This window comes from Nyctereutes procyonoides, unplaced genomic scaffold, assembly GCF_905146905.1.
Source record: "Nyctereutes procyonoides isolate TBG_1078 unplaced genomic scaffold, NYPRO_anot_genome, whole genome shotgun sequence".
Taxonomy (NCBI): Eukaryota; Metazoa; Chordata; class Mammalia; order Carnivora; family Canidae; genus Nyctereutes; species Nyctereutes procyonoides.
Window position 1 is genome coordinate 41,031,858 of NW_026575020.1, and position 22,874 is coordinate 41,054,731.

The 22,874-nt window shown below is 38.3% G+C and overlaps 1 protein-coding gene across 6 annotated transcripts in view; it reads left to right on the forward strand.

Moving 5' to 3' along the window:
• Positions 1 to 22,874, forward strand: part of DENND1A (DENN domain containing 1A) — a 506,616-nt gene that overhangs the window by 38,692 nt on the left and 445,050 nt on the right. For 4 of the 6 annotated variants that reach the window (XM_055337769.1, XM_055337779.1, XM_055337804.1 and 1 more), the window contains exons 2-3: positions 2,509 to 2,581; positions 4,827 to 4,897. In XM_055337769.1, coding sequence (XP_055193744.1) covers positions 2,538 to 2,581; positions 4,827 to 4,897 — 115 coding nt within the window. In that variant the 5' untranslated portion in view covers positions 2,509 to 2,537. The remainder of the gene's footprint in view (positions 1 to 2,508; positions 2,582 to 4,826; positions 4,898 to 22,874) is intronic. The other 2 variants (XM_055337788.1, XM_055337761.1) reach the window with 1 other exon arrangement.

A 22,874-nucleotide genomic window follows, 5' to 3' on the forward strand; every position in this document is an offset into this window, starting at 1 on the left:
GTTAGATAGGAATGAGTTTGGTGAGTGAGCTGCTGAAGGAAGGACAGTGTGCCTGGAGTGCAGTGAGCAAGGGGAAAAAGATATGAAATGAAGTTGGAGAGAGAGGGAGAGACCAGATCATGTAGACGTCGTAAGGACTTTCTTCCGCTTTCCAGCTTTTTTTTTTCAAGTGTAGAATACATGTGAAATTTACCGTCTTAACCATTTTTGTACAGTTTAGTGGTATTAAAGATGTATGCATACTGTTGTGCAGCCATCCGCATCATTCATTTCCAGAACTCAGATTTTGACTTTGAGTGATATGGGACACTTTGGGGAGGTTTTAAGCCAAGGACTGACCTAAACTGATCTTTATAGTAAAAGGATTACTGGCCACTAAATTGAAATCTGACCGAAAGAGGGGAAGAGAGAAAGCAAGATCAGAAAAGAATTGCAATCTTGGAGGTGAGATGGTGATCTGGCAAAGATACTGTGATTGGGGATGGTGAGAAGCATTCCAAATCAACAGAATTTGCTGATTGTGACATGTAAATAATTGTGGCATATAAAAGAGGAGTCAAAGATAACACCAAGTATTTTTTGGTTGAATAATTACTAGAATGCAAGCTACGCAGGTTTGAGAGAGAAAAGCACCATTTGTTTAATGAGAAATGCTTCTTGAACATCCAGGTGGGGATGTTGAGTAGGCAATTGGATAAGGAAATCTGGAGTTGGGGAAGAAGTCAGATTGGAGACATGATTTTGGGGCTTGTCAGCATTTGCATGGTAATTAAAGCCACAAGGCTGAATGAGATCATCTAAGTAATGAGTGGAGACAGGGAGAGGTCCAGGACTAAATTTGAGGGTAGGAGAGAAGGAATTAACAAAGGAACAGTCAATGAGGTAGGAAGATACCAATAAAGAGTGATATCCTGGAAGGCAAGAGACAAAAGTCTTTCAAGGAAAAAGTATCAACTGTGTCAAATGCTGCTGAGACATTAAGATAAGCCCTGACAGTCGGCCATTTTAGCACATTTTAGCAATGTGGTTGTTGTTTCAGTGCTGTGATAGGTTCAGAAGCCTGTTGGAAGTGTGTTAGAGGAAGGGAGAAGCAGCAGAGACCACGAGTATAGACAATGTTAGGCCGGTCTACACCTAGAGAGATAGCAGGTCTGTACAAAATGCCTTAATCTGATGGCACAGGTTAATATATCAGAGCTCCAGTGTTTAAAACTTTGTTATATAATTTCTTCATATGTGCATGTTTGTTATTTCAATTTTCCAATGAAATTTTGAGGTAAAATTCAGCCAATTGCAAAATAGACTTAAAAAAGATATGTTTATTTACATTTTTTTTCTTTTAAAGATTTATTTATTTTATAGAGAGTGAGTGCAGGGGAGGGAGTAGAGACAAAGAGAGAGGTCTAAGGAGACTCCACGCTCAGCTCAGAGCCCAACATGGGTCTCAGTTCCATGACCCTGAGATCATGACCTGAGCTGAAACCAGGAGTGGGATGCTCAACTGACTCTGCCACCCAGGCACTGCAAGAAGGCTTTGTTTAGATTTTAGAAGGAATCTTCCTGACCCTTTTTAGACAACTTTAGTGCATTCCTTTCTTTCATCAAACACTCTGCTTTGAGATCATTTGAATGAAAGGAATGTTTCCATAGGACATTTTCCACAATGTTTGGTGGCCAAAGGATGCTGACCTGGTAGGCCTTTTTATATCCTCCTGCAAGGGAAAACACACAAAAAATTTTAAGTCTCTCTTAAAACTTTAGTTTGTTTTATTTAGTTTTTCTTTTTTTAAGATTTTATTCATTTATTCACAAGAGACGCAGAGAGAGAGAGAGAGAGGGAGAGAGGCAGAGACAGAAGCAGGCTCCATGCCGGGAGCCCGATGCAGGACTCGATCCCAGGTCCCCAGGATCACGCCCTAGGCAGAAGGCAGCGCTAAACCGTTGAGCCACCCCGGCTGCCCTTATTTAGGTTTTTAAGTAAAATACTCTTCTTTTACTGTCTGATTTTAAAATTATATTTGACAGGTATATTTAAATACCTTGAACTTTAGAGCAGCCAACTCTTTTCACTGTAGGTACTTATTAAAAAAAAAAGCAAAAGCTTAAGTTTCTCTTCAGTGAAGGAATGATGATCCTTCACAAGAGAGATAAGTAGATTCCTGATTGACAAAACACACATTTTTCTACTAAGGAAGTAGAGGGAATATTAACATATTTTATTGAATCTAAGATGCCATTATTTGTAAAATGAACCATTATATGCATTACTAAGAAAGAAAAAAAGTGCTGCCATTTAGCATTGTAAGATACAATAGATTTTAAGAGATGTGGGGGTGGGGGGGCAGTGGGGTGGGGAAGTTCATCTTAGAATCAATGAAGCACAGAATTTGAGCTCTGGGTGTGTTTGTAACTAGCTCTGGGACCATCAACAAGTCACATAGAATCTCCGCCTCAGGTTCCTCACCTGGGTGGTGAGAATGATAATAACTGATCTACTTGTCTTCATAGGATTATATAATGAGGTTGAAATGAGATGAATGAGAGTTATTTTAAGAAATGGAATCTACTGGGCAAATTCAAGGTATTTATTTCTTTGAAATTAACAGATCTGATTAGGTGTCTCGAAGTTTCTGAGCCTTGTTGTCAGGTTTAAAATAGAATTCAGTTATAGACATTTGAAAATACAACATTTTCTTCTAAATGACTTTCAATCTGGAAGTATCTTTTTATTGTAGTTTTATTTATTTTTTTATTTTATTTTTTTATTTATTTATGATAGTCACACACACAGAGAGAGAGAGAGGCAGAGACACAGGCAGAGGGAGAAGCAGGCTCCATGCACCAGGAGCCTGATGTGGGATACGATCCCGGGTCTCCAGGATCGGGCCCTGGGCCAAAGGCAGGCGCCAAACTGCTGCGCCACCCAGGGATCCCTATTGTAGTTTTAGAATCAAAGAGAAAACTCAAAGATAATAAAACCTGATGTTGGGCAGCCCCGGTGGCTCAGTGGTTTAGCACCACCTTCCGCCCAGGGCCTGATCCTAGAGACCCAGAATCGAGTCTCATGTCAGGCTTCCTGCATGGAGCCTGCTTCTTCTCCCTGTGTCTGTGTCTCTCATTAATAAATAAATAACATCTTTAAATATATATATATAACCTGATGTTCTCATCATTCAGAATTAACAACTGTTAATGTTCTGTTAGTGCTGTGATCTTCTTCAGACTTATTATGAAATATTTATGACATAAAGAGGTAAAAGGATATAATAATGAAACTTTGTGTAACTTGCCAGTGCCAGTACAGGTGAAGTCCCCTCTGTGGAAACAGTATCTTATATTTAGATTAGCATCCTGTCTTCATAATAGTGTAGTGATTTAGGATACTGTTTCTCTTGTTTCAGTCTTTTTTTTAAAAGATTTTATTTACTTATTCATGAGACACAGAGAGAGAGGCAGAGACATAGGCAGAGGGAGAAGCAGGCTCCCTGTGGGGAGCCTGATGTGGGACTAGATCCTAGGACCCTGGGATTACAACCTGAACCAAAGGCAGACACTCAACCATTGAGCCACCCAGGTGCCCCTTTTGTTTCAGTCTTTAAAACCTCTAAATAGGGCAGCCCAGGTGGCTCGGTGGTTTAGCGCCGCCTTCAGTCCAGGGCGTGATCCCAGAAACCCGGGTTCGAGTCCCACATCGGGCTCCCTGCATGGAGCCTGCTTCTTCCTCTGCCTGTGTCTCTGCCTCTCTCTCTCTCTCTCTCTGTGTGTGTCTCTATGAATAAATAAATAAAATCTTTAAAAAAAATAAAACCTATAAATAAGCAAGTTAACTGCATCATATGTGTTTTATCCCAGAATATGCGGGAGAATCTACTTTGTGCTAGTATTGCCTAGGTTTGAGTTTCTTCAGAATCTACCTCTGGGGGAAAAAAAAGAATCTACCTCTGGGCTTTGGAGATACAGCTGTGTAAATTCAAAATATGACACCCGTGAAATCATAATCATAGCTAGCTGCTTATTTGTTAGGCATTGTACCCAGACAGTTATTGTGTGTTTTCTTTAGGTTTCATTATAAATCTTCTGGTTAGATGTTTTCTTTCTTTTCTTTTTCTTTTTCTTTTCTCTTTTCTTTTCTTTTCTTTTCTTTTCTTTTCTTTCTTTTCTTTCTTTTTCTCCTTCCTTCCTCCCTCCCCTTCCTTCCTTCCTTCCTTCCTTCCTTCCTTCCTTCCTTCCTTCCTTCCTTCCTTCCTTCCTTCCTTCCTTCCCTTTATTTGAGAGAGAGGAGAGAGTGTGTACAAGTGAGGTGGGGGAATTGGCTGGGGGAGAGGGAGAAGCAGACTCCCTATGAGCAGGGAGCCCGACTTGACTCGGGGCTCAATACCAGGACCCATGTGAGATCATGACCTGAGCTGAAGGCAGATGCTTAACCAGCTGGGCCACCCAGGTGCCCCAGGCATTTTCATTTAATAGATCAGAAAAGCATGGCTCGGGGATCCCTGGGTGGCGCAGCGGTTTGGCGCCTGCCTTTGGCCCAGGGCGCGATCCTGGAGACCCGGGATCGAATCCCACGTCGGGCTCCCCGTGCATGGAGCCTGCTTTTCCCTCTGCCTGTGTCTCTGCCTCTCTCTCTCTCTCTGTGACTATCGTAAATAAATAAATAAATAACCTTAAAAAAAAAAAAAGAAAAGCATGGCTCAGAGAAGTTGAGTAACTTGGCCAATGCTACATAGCTATTGGTTTTAAGTAAGGTTGGCGTTATACCATAGCCCACATGTTCTATACCGTACACCTTCAATCCTTGTCAGTAATCACAATCTGTTCTTTTGTAGGCAGAACCCAGAGACCACCTTTGAAGTGTATGTTGAAGTGGCCTATCCTAGGACGGGTGGCACTCTTTCAGGTATTTGCATGTTTGATTATGTTATGTGTTTATTGTATGAGAAAACTTTGCACAACATTGTTTCTTGGCCTTTGGCTAAGGTCAGGCGGAGATAAATATACATGTGGGATATGTGAATGTTCTAAATTGTGATTTATCTTTACATATATTTAATAGGTTTTCCCTTTTATTTCACATCATCCTAAGCAATGGAGAATAAGCACAGTGAACATTTTAAATTAAAAGTCACTGCTATAATAGGCTTGAGGTATGGCTTTATTCATTGTAATCATTGAGTTTTGGTTTGTATCTTTCACAGATGCCTGGAAGTTAACTGTTTGGTATGAAATATTGTCACCTTGCTAATGAGGAAGGCTTAGAATTAAGTTGCAAAATCATATAAAGGGAACTCTGCCACTCAACTGGAAGGAGATGTTTGAAATGGACTTAATGTAGTAAATTTACAGTCTTCTGGTTAAAAAAAAAAGTTGGAAATTAGTTGAAGGAAACACCTCCTTTGTCTTTAGCTTTTGGACTAATTTGGATCTGTATTACTGGACAACAGGATCTTAGATAAGGTTAGAGTATCTTGCATAGGCTGAGTATATTCTCAACCTAAAATCCTTCTTGGTTAATGAGAAAAAAATAACCCCATAACCTAGTGTTCTTTTCTTTGGAAACTAAGAGAGTGATACATTTGCCAGAGGTATGCCAAAGAGCAAATCTTGGTCCACACACACAAGCAGTTGTGTGTATTACTTGGTGTTTAGGGAGAGAGAATTTACTCGGATTAGTATTGTGGGGTAATTAGAATTCCACTGGTAGTGATGCTCTTAATTGGCTATGCAATATTTTCTATTTCATTGTCAGACCGTAATACTCATAAAATAGCTATCTTTATTGAGAATCTGAAAGTTATAAGAATGGTCAAGTGCATATGCCCTTTCCTTAGATTCATCAATTGTTACCCATTTACCATATTTGCTTTATCACCCTATATGTATATATTATTTTTGCTGAGCCATTTGAGAATAAGTTGCAGACCTAGTGACCGTTTACCACTAAATACTTCAGAATATATCTCCTAAGAATTTTCTTACCATTGAAATAAGAGAATTTAATGTTCATGTAATTAAATGTCAGTTGTCCATGTTTAATCAGTTGTCCCAATAGTATCCTTTATCGCATTTTCCTTTCTGATCCAGAATCCAACTCAGCATCAGGTGGTCCATTTAATGTTTTTTTCAGTAAGGAATAGTTTCACAGCCTTTCTCTACCTTTTATGACGACACATTTTAAAGAATTTAGGTCTCTTTTCTTGTAGAAGGTCTCTAGATTTGGATCGAATTATATCCTCATGATTAGATTTGGGTTATGGATTTTTGGCAGAGGTCTCTGTGATATTGTGTATAATATCAGCAGGCACATGATGTCTATCTCTTATTTGTGAGGAAAAAAAGTACATGGAGCTCATATGTGTAGTTTAACAATTATCAAGTGAGTGCCCATGTTACTGCTATCCAGGCTAAGGAATATATTGTTGTCTGGGTCTAAGAAAATCCTGTTACTGCTGGAGGGTTTCCTGCCCTGGCCTTGTGCTTTAATGGGCCCTGCTTTGGCCCTTTTCCATGGGGCAGAGTCTCTGGGGCATGGGACATGTCTACTTAGAACCTGAACCTTTCCATGCTATACTATACCTATTATCTCAGAATTTCTTGTTCACGTGGTCCTGAGCTTGTTTCCAGAGCCTCTGTGAGTCCTTTTCCTGGGGTCTGTCCTTCTAAGGGTGGACGGGGCTGCTGGTGTATATAAGGGATGGCTTAAGTGTGGCTATTTGTGGAGAGTAGGGTGTGGAATGGAGTTTGGACTTATGAGTGGAAGTGACTGCATGCTTGTGTGAGGTTCTTGGCAGTGTTGGATTGGAGAAGAGGGCAATGGGTGGTGGGCCAGTGGCCAGTTCTCCCTGGACCACCGTATTTCAGCATGGAACTCTAGGGAATCCAGAATTCTTTGCATGAATCTGGCTTTCCAGGTAGTTATAAAGGTATATTTGTCATGATAGGAGGATAGAACATATTTTATTTAATAGTTTATAAGCTTGTTTCATGTCTTTCAAATATTTACACATATGGTATGAGGGCCTCTATTTGTACTCTTGCTGAGGCCCTGTAAGTGGTGGAAGTGGATTTGGTTCGCACTCCAGAGGGTCCCTCCTTTCCGTTCTCCAGAGGTAACTACTATCCTGGCTTTTATGATAATCATTTTTCTTTATAGTTTTATGACAGAAGTATACCTCCTTGAAAAATATAATTTAGTGCCTGTTTCTGAATTTTATAGAAACAGAATTATTCTTTGTGTAGTTTTGCTGCTTTTTTTGCTCAAGGTTATGTTTGTAGGGGTTCTGCATGTTGTATGTAGCTGTAGTCATTTTCATTGCTGTAGGATTATGTTACAATTTATCTATTCTACTGTTGAAAACACTTGAAGTTGTTTGCAGTTTTGGGCTATTAGAAGCAATGCTGCTGTAATCCTTCCTTTTTTTTTTTTTTAAATTTATGATAGTCACACACACAGAGAGAGAGAGAGAGAGAGAGAGAGAGAGAGAGGGGCAGAGACATAAGCAGGCTCCATGCACCAGGAGCCCGACGTGGGATTCGATCCCGGGTCTCCAGGATCGCGCCCTGGGTCAAAGGCAGGCACCAAACCACTGCGCCACCCAGGGTTCCCCTGTAATCCTTCCTTATATGTAAATCCTGGTGCACTTAAATGTACATTTCCTTGGGATGTCATACTTGATTACTGGATCATGCTAAACTGTTTTTCAAAATTGTGCTAGTCTACACTCCCTCCAGCGGTGTTTGATAGTCCTTATTGCTTTACAACTTCATCAGTTAGAATTAGATTTGTTGATTTTTTGCCAACCTGATGGTTATATAGCAGTATCTCCTTTTTATTTGCATTATCCTGATGACTAATGAGACCAAGCACCTTTGCTTATTGGCCTCTTGAATAACTTCTTTTTTAAAGTGCCTGTTCAAATCTCTTGCTAATTTTTCTTACTGATTTTTCTACCTTTTCCTCGTTGACTTGTAAGATTATAGTATGGATACTAATTACCTGGCTGTGTGTATTACAAATATCTTCTTCCACTGTATAGTTTGTCCTTTACTGTCTTTGTTACTTTTGATCATAACTTCTTGATTTTAATGTACTAAAATTGGCTAATAGTTTCCTATACCACGGAAAGAAGATAGTTTTTCTCTAAGAAATTTATGGTTTTGCCTTTTGCATTTAGGTCTTTATTAAGGATTTTATTTTTTGGTAGATTACCTAATTTAAAAATTGGGAAACTAAATAGGGGCACCTGGATGGCTCAGTCTCTAGAGCACATGAATCTTGGTCTCAGGGTTGTGAGTTCAAGCCCCACATTGAGTATGGAGCCTACTTAAGAACACAACTGGGAAACTAACGCTGAATTACTGGGATCCGCTGCTCCTTTACTTGAAACATTTTAATAAAATGATCAGGGGCACCTGGGTGGCTCAGTCGGTTAAGTCTGCTTCAGCTCAGGTCATGATCCCAGGGGCCTGCGATTGAGCCTAGCATTGGGCTCCCTACTCACTGGAGAATCTGCTTCTCCCTCTGCCCCTTTCCCTCCCCCTCTTACATAAATAAATAAAATCTTAAAAAAAATGATCATGTACTTCTAGGTGCACCTGGCTGGGTCAGTTGGTAGAGCGTGCATCTCTTGATCTCGGGGTAGTAAAGTTTGAACCCCATGTTGGTATAGAGATTACTTAAATAATAAAATCTTAAAAAAAAAAAGATCAGGTACTTCTAAATCATACTTTAAAAATAAAATTACCTCACAAAAATATGACAGATATGAGAAAGGCCAGTATGAAATAATACTAGACTTTAAAAACAGTTCTTTTACCCTTAACTACTTCTAATGTCTCCATTACCGAAGACCTGTATTATAAGCTGTGTACTGTATTCTGAAGAGCATTCCATGACCTCCATGGAAGGGACATATGATCTGTCAGCTCCACTTAGTGTATCAAGACATCAGACACTGAATGGGACACCTTGGAAACACTGTGCCAGGAAGATTTGGGTACACAACTGAACTCCTGGTGCTGCTTGCTTCCTTTGGGAGTTTGAAATTTCCTAGTTGTTATTACCAAGAAATAAGTTGTCACTTTGTATTTGATTTTAGGTCCCTTTTGTCTACTTCTACAACCTTCTTGTTTTTAATTAAACTTATATTTGCCTTTTTCGGATATTATAGAATGCATTATTTTTGCCTTTTTAAATGATTGCAAGAAATCTGCCTTAAGATTAGTCTTTGTTCCTTGGATCTGCATCTCTGATCTCTGTCAAAGTATCTGAGCAAACTTAGGTATAAACCTTACACCATACAGTACTAGTGTCTGGGCATAATCTTCTCTTTGAAGTTTGTTTGCATCCCCCAGAGGGATTAGTTCCCTGCTGTGAGAAGGTGGGTTAGAAAGCACTGAAACTACTTTACGGGTCTTTAATTGGGGGATTTAGTATACATTTTATTCTATAAACTTCTGTGGGAGTTTCAGTCTTACAATTTTTCTTATAATGTGGTATGTTATATTCTCATTGTAAATTAAAAAAAAACCCTAAAAATTTCCTCAAGTTATTTAAATACATATCAACACATTATCCTGATTTGTGTTTTGTTTCTATTTAAATTTTTAGTAGCTTGTTTTCAGATTAGTTTTTGAGTATGTATACAATTTAAAAATTTTTGAAAAATCACAAAGAGAAAAATCATCACTCAGCAATAAACACTATTAATGTTTTGGTATATTTATTTCCTTGTCTTTTGCATGTAAGTGTATGTAAATAAAATATATATAAATTTATATATATATATATATATATATATATATGTATTTTCTATAAACATAAGCTTTTCCCCTGAACTTCTGCTAGGTATTTTCCTTGCTATCTCCCCCAAATCATTAAGATTTTCCTAAAGTTAATATAGCTTTGTGAAAATTATTTCAGTTGTTATGAATTATTATATCATGTTTATGAGCAATATTTACTTACAATTGGATCTTTAGATTGTTTCTAGAATTCTCCTATTATAAACAATGCAAGCAAACCTATCTATGTATAGTGCTTGTTATTTAAGTATGTAATTTTGAAAAGTTGGGACGTTTTGAGTAGGTATTTGATCTACTTTATTCTTAACATTTATGATTTTTGGGCCGCATTCCATTTTATATACTCTAATTTATGTATTTGTTCAAGAACCCAACTTGACATGGGGATCCCAGAAAACTAATAGAGTTGTCTTAAGTTGTGAAAGCTCCCAAAGCTGAGTTCAGCCTGTCTGACTGAAGGTCTCAGAAGAGGGTGCTCTTACGAGAAGGATGAGCCTGCCAGTCCCATGATCAGATAGTACTGGCCATGCTGAAACTCTGGAATGCATTTCCAGCACAAGTTTCTCATTACAGCTGGCATTTCGGAGCCTGCTGTGGGCACTCTGCTTGGGCAGCCACTGAGCACTGGGAGAGTTGCATTAGCATCAGGTTCCAAAGGCCAATCTACCTTCCAGTTTCCTCTGGCATCAGCTCCCTGCCCAGTGTCTTACTGCAATAGCTCAGTGCCACTCAGTAACAAGAAGTGGATAGTCAAGGGAAGAAATTGTTGTGAGAACTCTGGAAGGAATGCTCACAACATGATGCTTTGGGTAGCTGGGGTTTTCAGCTATAATCAGTAACTTAAACACACACCCTTACTTTCATATCTCTTTTAAATGGATCAGCGGTATCATGAAAACCAAGTCTCACCTAACTGAAAGAATTGAGAGCCAGGGGATCCCTGGGTGGCTCAGCGGTTTAGTGCCTGCCTTCGGCCCAGGGCATGATCCTGGAGTCCCAGGATCGAGTCCCTTGTTGGGCTCCCTGTATGGAGCCTGCTTCTCCCTCTGCCTGTTTCTCTGCCCCCCGCCCCCGTGTGTCTCTAATTAATAAATAAATAAAATCTTAAAAAAAAAAAAGAATTAAGAGCCAGATTTGTTACATTCTAAATTTGATCTTTCACTTTGTAGGACTTAATTCTACAAACTTCGCTTGGATCTGTGACCACAGTGGATGCTCAACATGACTAGATTTTTTTTTTTTAGATATATTTTTAAATTGACTTAAAAAATAAAAACGGGGCGCCTGGGTGGCTCAGTCAGTTAAGTGGCTGCTTTTGGCTTAGGTCACGATCTCAGGGTCCTGGGATCGAGCCCCGAGTTGGGCTTCCTGCTCAGCAGGCAGTCTGCTTCTCCCTCTCCCTCTGCCCCACTTGTGCTCCTTTGCATGCATGCTCTCTTCGTCTCTCAAATAAGTAAAATCTTAAAAAAAAAAAAAAATTTATGTTGGCTCTTTAGAAGTGGGATAGAGGGGGAAAAAGCCTTTTGAGAATTGTTTTACTTCAGATTAAAGTATTAGAGGTATTAACTAAATTTATTATCTTTTCAATAAGATAATCACAGCAAACTTTTGAAGAATGGTGATAAAGTGGCTAACTTTTATTGAGTCCTTACTATGTCTGAGTTACTTTTCTTAATATTGCCTTGTTACATTTTGACCCTTTAAAATGGATCATATTTTTGAGGAAACTGAGGCTCAGAAAGGTTAATTTGCTTGCCTAGATGGGACAACCACCAAGTTTGAAGATTCAGGATTTTTTTTTTAAAGTAAATTATTTATTAAGGGGCAGTGCACATGCTATAAAATCCACTCTTTTAAAGTATACAAATCAGTGTTTCTAGGATACTCACAAGGTCGTACAATTGCACCATTTTCTTTTCTTTTTTTTAGGATTTTATGTATTCATGAGAGAGAGAGAGAGAGGCAGAGAGAGAAGCAGGCTCCATGCAGGGAGCCCGATGTGGGATGTGGGACTCCATCCCGGGACCCCAGGATTACGCTCTGAGCCAAAGGCAGGCACTTAACCGCTGAGCCACACAGGTGTCCCAAGATTCAGGATTTTGACTTCATTCTCATGGCATCATTCTGAAAATGACTGCGTAATGTTACTTGCATGTGCGGTAGTTAGAAAAATCAGATATTGTGAGGGAAGGAAAAATCAGGATTATCTAGAAAATCAGAGGAGAGGCAGTTTTCATTCAGGAACTGTGTAAGGATTTCTTATAGTTTGTTTCTTTTAAATGAGTCAGAGTGATTACTTTAGCTTTTATTTTTCTTCTCTTGTATTTTCCAGTGAAAGTGAATCCATTTTATGGAGTATTAAGGCATGACCCATGATTTGCAGTAGTGTAGGGACAAATTACCACTCACTCAAAAGACATGGATTACTTAAAAGCTTTATTATAATTTTTCCTGACTCTAAGTACTTGATATTGCCTGTTTGAAAATAATGTATTTGGGATAGAGGGATGGAACCTCCTCTCACTGTACCTTTTTTTTTTTTTTAAGTTTTTGTTTATTTGAGAGAGAGTGTGAGCATGAGTCGGGTGGGGTGTGTGGGGTGAGGGGAAGGGCAGAGGGAGAGGAACAAGCAGACTCCCTGCTGAGCAGGGAGCTTGACTTGGAGCTTGATCCCAGAACCCTTAGATGGTGACCTGAGCTGAAGTCAGATGCTTAATGACTGAGCCACTCAAGCTCCCCTCACTGTACTTTTTAAGCTCATTTTGAAAAGGGATGCCTTTGAGAATTGTAATGTGCTTTATGTTTTAGGATCATTAAAATATTTCTTTGAATTATAGTTGAGCCTAGTGAGAGCTCATTGTAATCAAGATTCTGCCCACTGCCCTAATGAAGTAAGAGGTATTAGCTCAATTATATAGGTAAGAAAAATAGGGTTCCATGAGGGTAGAAATGATCTTTCTTGTACCTGAAATTCCAATAGCTAGAACAGTATCTGGCATTATAGTAGGCCTTCAATAAGCATTGAGTGATTAAAGCTTAGAGATTGGAAGCGACTTGTCCAAAGGATAGAGTTGGAATTTGAAGTCTACTCTTTATTCTTTAAACCAGCTTATGAAAACTATAACACAAATTATATGTGTATATACAGCTTAAAGAATAAACAAAAATGCACATATCTACCATTCAACTTGGGAAATAGAACATATTGTATCTTTGAAGCCCATCTGTATTCCTATTGAGATCACATTTTGAATTTTACCTTGTGTATTGTTGCTTGAAGCTTGTGCTTTTTATTACACCATGCTGATGCTCTAAATTGGTTATGAGAATGACTGAATTGCTGTTCTTAAAAAGTAACAGAAAGTGAGCCATATATTCTCATATATTTAGTTATTTGTAGTTGATTCCAGATTTCTTCCTAAAGTGCACAATTTAGGGGCCATCTGGGTATAAATTATAATATAGGAGAGTCATGATTCTTGGTAATTCATGGCAATGTGATTCTTCTTGCTGTACTTATGGTTCACAGTGTAAGACCTTGGGCCCTCTAGGTGGACCAGCAATTCATTGATCTACTAATCCATAAAATCCATGTGAGCAGCAGGTTTGTTGATACATATTTTAGTTCCCTCAAAATGACTATTTGAGTGTCATTTTGTTCAACTATAAAATGGAGGCCCTAATAGTACTTACTTCACTTAGTTGAAAGATTAAATAGGAATGCAGAGTGCATGGGACATGGAAAGTTCTTAATAAATGGGAGCTAGGGATCCCTGGGTGGTGCAGTGGTTTGGCGCCTGCCTTTGGCCCAGGGCGCGATCCTGGAGACCCGGGATCGAGTCCCACGTCAGGCTCCCGGTGCATGGAGCCTGCTTCTCCCTCTGCCTGTGTCTCTGCCTCTCTCTCTCTCATTCTATGTGACTATCATAAATGAATAAAAATTAAAAAAAAATTTAAAAAAAATGGGAGCTATTATTTGTTATTTGTTTTAAAAAACATTATTTTAGAGAAGGTTTAGTGTTTTGAGAAGTTGTCTTCAAAGTAGCCCTACCATTTCATATTCCCACTAGCACTGAATGAGAGTTCCTAGTGCTCCATATCTTCACCAGCGTTTGATGTTGTCAGTATTTTGGATTTTGGTCATTCTAATATTTATGTATTGGTATCTCATTGTTTTAATTTGCATTTTCCTGAGGACAAACATGGAGCATTTTTTTCATATTCTGATTTGCCATCTGTATATCTTGTTTGGTGAGGTATCTGTTAAGGTCTTTGGCCCATTTTTAAAAATTGGGTTGATTTTTCATTGAGTTTTAAGAGTTCTTTGTATATTTTAGGTAACAGTCCTTTATCAAGTGTATCTTTTACAAATTTTTGCTCCCAGTTTGTGGCTTGTCCCCTCATTCTCTTGGCACTGTCTTTGGTAGAACAGAGGTTTTTAATTTTAATAGAATTCCAGATTATGAGTTATTTCTTTCATGGATCATGCGTGTGGTGGTATATCTAAAAAGAGATCGCCATACTCAGTGTCATCTAGATTTTTTCCTGTGTTTTCTCTAGGAGTTTTATACCTTTGTGTTTTATATTTTGATCTATGATCCATTTTTAGTTAACTTTTGTGAGGGGTGTAAGGAAGGTCTGTGTGTAGATTCACTTGATTGCATGTGGATGTTCAGTTGTTTGGTAAATTTTGTTGGGAAGACGATCTTGTTTCTTTGGCAAAGATCAGATACTATGTATGGGTCTATTTTTGGAAGTTCTCTATTGATCTATTTTTTTTTTAAAGATTTTATTTGTTCATGAGAGACACACACACAGAGGCAGAGACATAGGCAAAGGGAGAAGCAGAGTCCTTGAGGTGAGCCTGATGCAGGACTCGATCCCAGGACCCCAGAATCATGTCCTGAGCTGCAGGCAGATGCTCAACCACTGAACCACCCAAGCGTCCCTGATCTGTTTATTCTTTCACTGGTACCATCCTATGTTGGTTACTGTAGCATTATAGTAATTCTTGAAGTCTGTTAGTGTCAGTCTTTCAAAATTTGTTTTTCTCCTTAATACTGTGTTTATTCTTCTGGGTCTTTTGCCTCTTCCTGTACTTTAGAATCAGTTTGTCAGTATCCACAAAATAACTTGCTGATATTTTGATTGTGATTATATTGTATCTATAGATCAATTTACAATGAACTGTCATCTTGACATTATTGAGGCTTCTTATTCATAAACGTATAATATTTCTCCATTTTTTAAAAAAGATTTAGTTTAGAGAGAGAGAGCAAGAGAGAGCATGAGCAAGATGGGCAGAGGGAGGGGGAGAGAAAATCTCAAGTGGACTCCATATTGAGTGAGCATGGAGCTTGATGCAGAGCTTCATCTCACAACCCTGAGATCATGACCTTAGTCAAAACCAAGAGTCAGATGCTCAACCAGCTGTGCCACCCAGGTGCCCCTATATTTCTCTATTTATTTCTTTGATTTTATTCATCAGAGTTTTATAGTTTCCCTTATGAAGTTCTTGTACATTTTTTTTGGTTAGATTTATACCTAAGTAGCTATTATTTTAAGTTATATTATTTTTGAGTCAAGAGTTCATGTCTGCATAGAACTCTGCTATTCAGCAATTGTTATCAAGCTAACACACAGCCGAAAAATGGGAAGTAAAAGTAACTAGCCAGAGTAGATTTCTCAGAATCCATGCATTTAAACTTAAATCTTTTATTCATGGAAAGCCCTTTGCTTATGCTCTACATGCTTTGGTTTGCTCTGAGGATTTTTTTTTTTTAATTGCTCAGCATGGTTAGTGATCATGTTGATCATTATATCATTGTATTAGTCAGAATTTTTTTCGTAAGTGGCAGAAACCCAATGAAATCTAGCTTGAGTAAAAGAGGGGATTTATTGTTTTTTAATACTGAGTACTGTGGTGGTAAAACTGGCTTTTGGTTTTGCTAGATCTAGGTGTTCTACTTACGTTTTCAGAGATTTGTCATCTCTTTATCTCTTGGTTTTCAGTCTCTTGTGTTGAGTTCATTTCTGGGCAAGTGCTGCCTATGTAATAGCAAAGATGGCTACTGGCAAATCCAAGTTTATATTCTACCAATTTAGTCATCCAAATGGAAAAAGAAAGAGGGGCTTATATTATTTTGAGTCATAGTCCCAGAGGTGATTGCAGTAGGCCCAGTTTGAGTCGTAGGATGATCTATGAAGCAATCACCAAGTTTTGGGAGGAGGGAGAGACTCTGAGAAGTTGATTGGGTGATGAGGGAGTATGTGTGTGGGGGCCTGTTCAGTGCCACCTGGATTCTATAGCCTGAGAGTAGGGCAGGGTAGTTTTGCAGAGAAAATCTGGTGCTGTTAGCAGAAGAAGGGAGAATGGATGCTAAGCAGCCAAAACAGATGTCCATTGCAGTCATCAAGAAAATGTTTTATTCAAAATATTCTTTTCAAAAAAGCAGTGAGATGTATAATCTAACTTGGAAAGATTTACAACCAAAATGTTTCAGTACTTAGAAGTATAGGTTTTCAGCTTCCTCAAAAATTGTCATATAAGCCTGATTTCCCAGGAGTCTGTGACCGAGATCTTAGTATCTATACATCTAATTTTTAGAGTTCCTTAATCACTTATTATTTGAGCACTTACATTAAGTTCAACACTGTGCTGGACTCTGAAAAGTGGAGTGTAATCTCCATAAAACAGGAACTAGACCTCATGTTTTAAATGCTTAGGACACTTTTTTTTTAAACCTTTAGGAAATTGTATGCTAGCTTTTGAACTTCTTTTGGTATTATTTCACAACACATTTTGCATTTCCTTCTTTTTGTTACATTGAAAGCAGGCAGTGTGCTGAAAGGCTTTCATTAGAAAAAGAAAGCTTTACCAAAGATTTCACTATGAGCTTGCTTTGCCCAGCAGGAAACTATAATAAGTTGCTTGATTTAAAGACAGTTTTCTTACCTTTAATGTGTTCATAGGCATTAGAATTTTATGCTATGACAAAGCCGTATTTGAAGAGAAAATACATGCAGATGAATTGCTGTCTAGTTTATAACAATGTCATTAAGTATCTTCATGGATAATTTGTAATAAAAACAACCTAATGGAAAGACTGTAGGTTTTGAAATTAGATTTCTTCTGCTACTCACTAATTGTTTGACCGTGGGGAAGTTATTAAACTGAATTCTAGCTTGGCCATTGTTTAAATGGGACTTATATCTATTTGGCAGGTTGTTTTGTAAGTTAAAGACAATATGTATTTAAATGCCTAACACAGAAACTGGTACAAATTAGGCATTCTTATGGTGACTTAATTAACCATTATCTTTAAGTGAAAAACAAAAAAACCCCAACTCCAAACCAAACAACAAAACTTCCTGCAGTTGTGATTTTAAGAGATTAAATCTTCCTTCCAATAGAATTAGCTTAAATTCCTTTTTGAAAGGGTCCAAATACTAGAATAATAGTGAGATGAAGGTTGAAACTTGATGAAAAGAAAACTGAATGATCAATTTTCAGAAACTGTAGGATTAGTTCTGTGTTTCCAGAAAAGCATACTTTGGATACATGGATAATTTCAAATGATCAACTTATATATATATTTTCCTCCACTTATATGTTACAGTTAAACTTTAACAAAAAAAAATGATCAATCCTCAGTTACTAGTTTTTTTATTTAAATTGTCTTCTCGTGAGAAAAGCCAGATGCCAAGAAAATAAGCTGGTATCAGGGACTTACTAAAGCAGCCCATTTCTGGAATATGGTGTATAGTTAGTGTATATTCAGCCCAGTTCTCTATCTTCAGCAGTGATCATCACTAATACTCAGAATGATAGAATTGGTTTCTAAAACATTGAGAGTTTTATTAGTTTTTTTAGGTTGTATTTATATGAAAGAAAAATTGACAGAAGTATTTGGGAAAGATTTTCTACAAAGACTGAAATGAAAAATCTTTTCATCATGGCTGACAGTGAAGTAGAAAATCAGCTAAGCAGAGCATTTAACTTATTCCTTCTTCCTACTAAATATTTTGGTTAATTGGAGTGTTACCACCCTCCCACCCCCCTCTCACCAAATTTCAAGCATATAATTAGCAAAATCTAGCTAAGAGCATGATTTGTAGAATCAGATCTTCTGGACTCACATTTCAGCTCTACCACTTATGCCTTAAATCCCTGTGTGATTTTGGGCACATTACTTAATCTCTCTCCTTGTTTTAGTTTCTTAAACCATAAAATGGCATTGATTGGAAGAGTATCTCAATGTGATTGTACAGATTAAATGAGAAAAAGTAAATGAAAGAATTCAACATGGGACATGGCAAAGTACCTCTCAGTTTGAACTTTCATTAAAGAAAAATAAGTTGGATTTGTTTTGAATCTTCACATTAGCAGGTGAGTATCATTGGGGGTCTGAGCTGGGGTATTGTCACCTGTTCCTATTTTGAGTTCTTTCCTTCTGTATGCTTAATATCTGGGCATAGAGCCAGATTTAAGGTAGTCCTAGGCCCAGGGCCTCTGGGAGGCTTGACTAGGTTTCATTCTTGCCTCCAGCAGCCCTGGCAAGTCTGGTGTAGGTTTTTAAAAAGTTTTTAATCCCTGGTGTGGACCCTGGAACAAGATGACCTAATTTCTCTTGTGTTTGTGGAATGGAGATTGAGTTGACTCAGGTTTTATTTGGGCTTCTCTGATGCAGCATAAAAGCTCAGGTCTAGACCAATTTAAGTTGAGACTTTTAGGGCTGACCACTGCTACATTTCCTCCTCTTTGCTTAGGAAGATATTTTTATATCACACTTCATCCCTCTGGCAATATTTATTATAAGCCTGTTGTGTGATAGGTGCTGGGAGGGTGGAAATGAGAAGGGGATTACAGACAGAAGGCAAAGCATTTGCCAAGCTCTGGAGGAATACTTTTTTTTTTATTAACAAAAAAATAAGATTTTTAGTCAGATTATGATCAGTTTGAAGTGACCCCATACGATTATGCTCAGCCTGACAGTTTGGCAAGGCAGAGATCTTCGTTTACTTGATTCACTGATCTGTCCCCAGCACCTAGAGCAGTGAGTGGTGCGTAGTAATAAATATATGTGTTGGACATATTTGTTGGACAAGTGAATTGACAAACTTCCAGTTGATTGCTGTGGACCTTTATATTTTGATTAGTCTCTGCATTTTTTTTGTAGACTAATATCTCATTTCCAGTAGATTAATGGCTTTTCATTTCGCTATATTCTGTTTTTTTAATGGAAATTCTTGGATAGAACTAGGGGAGGGCATTTATGTTAGAAGCAAGAGGTATCTTACAGTTTCCTCCAGCAATTTTTTTCTGGAAGAGCTTTTTCTGCTCTTTATGTGAGCAGATGTGCTCAGGATGTAAAGTTTAAAGGAAGGCTCACTCACATTCGGCTTACTAGGCGAGGAATGCCTTTTCCTCTTCATTTAGTAAGTGTCCATCAGACTTCCCAGAGTACAATGAGGCATTTACCCAAGGCCTCAGCGGCAGCCCATACTTTTTGCATTTTAGGCTTTTTCTGCCACCCCTGGGAAACTGCCTGGTGGTCTGGCATCATGGGAAGTTGTCTCACTAAAAGCTCTTTACCCACCCTTTCCTTCAGGAGGAGCAGTGGGGTTAGTGGCAGCACTGGCTCTGGCATCTGCATTTTGGCCATAACTAATAGCAGTCTGGCCTTTGGGAAGTTCTGCATCCTTTTTGCTGAGTTTCCTCAATTGCAAATGTGAGTTTGATAATGCTTAGAGTTGCTGTGAGGCCTAAAATCCTAGCAGCAAAATCATTAATAGTGCCTTGTTAGTTTTCTTTCTTTTGTCATATCAAATCCTTGTTTTCCCTTCTTAGCCTTCTGACACAAAAGAACACCTATGTTATTTTTTGTAGTTCAGAGAACTATAGAGTCTTTGATAAATGGTTGTGTGTGTGTGTGTGTGTGTGTGTGTGTGTGTGTATTTGGTGAAGCGATGTGGAGTTTTGCTAATGTATTTTTAAAAACATGGAAAACCTACATTAAAAAACCCCCAAACAACTCCTATGCTTAATTTAAAAGTTTTCCAGAGTATGACCTTCGAAGATGGTTCATTCCCGTGCCCATAATCTGCTTCCCACAGAGGACATAGCGTGTTTTTGTGTTTACGTGTTGGTGAGTGAGTGAGTGAGCAGGCATGTGTATGTGAAAGAGAAAGAATGAAAATATGTGTGGTGGAAGAGATATTTTAGCCTGCTTCTGTAACTTTAGCTCTCTGTGCAATGTGCCAAAAGTTATTTCTCCCTAGGGAGTGTCTCTTTCAACAGTTTTTGAAGGCAGCATAAATTCTCACTTGGTGTTCAAGGAAGATGGTAATACAATTTAGTACAGCCAGAGTATTTTCTTTAACTTGTTAGAAACCAAAATGTGATTGCAGTGGCAAGGTTGTCAGCGCACTCAAGTTTAACAAGGGTTCGAAGGATTAGTAAAGGAAATGTAGTTTACTCCGCAGCTTTTATGACAAAGAATTTAAAAGGTTTTGCTTTAAGCTCCTCCATGTGTTTCTTCCTTTTTGCCAAAACATACCTCTAAGTTGAAAAGAGAGATGAATCTCTTAGGGAGAAACTATTAACTCTGAGGGAGTTTATCATTGTTTGAGAGGAAGCAGAACATTTACATTTGAATCAGCTCTGAGTGTAGCTTGTGCCCTAATCTTGTTCCTCCTAGAAGTTGGTGAAGAGTTTAAGTACTTCCTACTTTGTGTTCTGGTCCTTGTAGTGCCATCCTAATTTTCTCTGGGATCATAAATTTCCTAATTCAAAGTAAGCAAACTCCTGAGACAATGTGCATTGGCTTGGCTTGGAAATGCTTTGTGCAGTTGTCACAGTCATCTGAGCAGGGCCACTGGCCAGAATTGTCTCATTTTCATGGCACTAATTACCATGCTAAAAAATAATATTAAAAAAATACAAAATATTACAGGAAGTGTGAAATAGAGCAGATAAAATCACCTCTATCACAATCCTGGCTTAAAGTTTTGAATATTCCCATTTAACATAGTTGTGACTGGTATATAGTTTTAAATGAGAAAGCACCATGTTTGTCATAAATGTTTTCATCAAATTTTGAAGGCTCTATCAAAGTCTTACAGTTTGATTAATTATACATGTAAATTCAGCCCCTTTTAAAATAAGACCATACTACTTGCAAGTTTATAGACTTTTGTGACCAAATCTTTGGTATTGCCTCCTTCTTCTCCTTCTCCTTCTTCTTTCTTCTTCTTCTTCTTTTTTTTTTTTTTTTTTTTTTTTTTGGCTTTGGGGGAAAGGGAGGGATTGGGGAGAAGGAGAGGCAGGTAGAGGAACAGAGAAGGCTGAGGAGGGCTTTGTCAAAGATAAACTGTTACTGATGGAAATGTTTTTCTAAGTCTACAATTTTTAAGAAGCCTTTAATTGAGCCATGTTTTCTGAGATTACAAAAAAAGTATTATGTTAGTATTTTACTCGATCATGAATTAAAGTATAATGACTTTAAAAAATTAGATTTTAGAGATTCTTGGGTTGTTCTTAATGCATGCTTCTCTCATTGGTTTTTACTTTCTTATCTTGAGGGCCATTGGTGGATTTAGGCCATTTTAGCTTAAAGAGAATAGAAACCATCTACCTAAAAGACTGGTTGGTGAGAGAAATTCTTTGTATTTGCTCTTCTGCCTTGCTAAGACAGCTGTGTCCTGGACTGGAGTTAGCTTTTGTAGCAGCTGTGAAGTCCTCACCTTACAGAAAATGTTCCCAGTGAATGTTTGTTTCTGTGACTTGGGACTGTCATTCAAACTCACCCCAAAGAAACAGGGTACGTGCAACACTTCCATGGGTGTCAGATAAAGAAATCTTTTTGGAACTCTGGTTTAATTAAACCCAAAAGCCTATTTATTATTACTATTATTATTATTTTTTCCCCCCTTAAATAAATTAGTAAGTTAGGATTTGGGGAGGTGCAGCCTGGTTCATTCCTTAGAGATTGGGATGAGAATTTTGCCTTTGCCAAAAGAGCTTGTGCAGTTAGGGACTAGCCTGAAAATGCTTTGCCTAGCATTTGCACTGGGCATATTTGGAAAGGAAAGCCTCTTTGCATTGTGCATTTAGAAAAGTGTCTGTAAGCGTGCTTAGAAAATGGCAGCTTTTGCTGGTCTTGGCTGTCAATGTCTTGCTGCTACTGACTGTGTTTAACCAGAAAGGGAAACTCAGAGTAGAAAAAGTCTCACTCCCAAGACTTTACAAGAAAACCCCTCTTTGTTGATTTATATATATATATTTTAAAGGAGCTTGACATCTTCATCAAGTTCACAGTGGGCTTGCTTTGTTTGCTTTCTCTTGAATGCTTGATAAGATTTTTCTTCTATTGTTTTGTGCAGCAAGAACAGATCTTTCCATGGCTGGGGTGGGTTTTTTGTAAATCCACAATATGGTCATTGTCTGGTGGTGAATAATTGTGGCTGCTTTTTGTACAACCAGAACTAAGGCTTTGGCTGTGAACAGATTCCTTCTTAGCGTGAAAAGGGACTAATCCATGTAAATACAGCCCCCAAATAAAGCTTTACAGAAAAAGGGGAAGGCCGCTAAGCAGGAGGGCACAGGTCAGCAATTTAACCTTTAACCTAACAAATAAGAAGCATGAAAGTTCCAGAATTGGTTTACAAAAGAAAGCTCCTGTGATCTGTCAGTTTTTCTTTTCAGGAGAGAGCCGGGTGAACGATCTGACTGACAGCTATAGTGCCTTTTAACTGCAGACCGAAATTAACTGCCACGTCGAAACCTGAATATGGGAAGGAGATTTCTTTCTTAAATAAATTGAGGTGGCGGAATAGGCTTCATAAGCAAGCCTTGGGCAGGCAGGGTCTTCCAGGAGGTTTTTACCCTTGACGTGGGGGCCATAGGCATTTGACTGGATTACCTTTGAAGATCCCTTCCAAGTTTAAAAAAGAAAAAAAAAGGGTCTGGTCTGACTCTTTCCAGAGGAGACATGAACTTAGTTTAAGGCCAGATGAAACTCCTTCCTCTCTTGTGACTATCGCTGATACCCTTTGTGTACTTTTCATGGCTC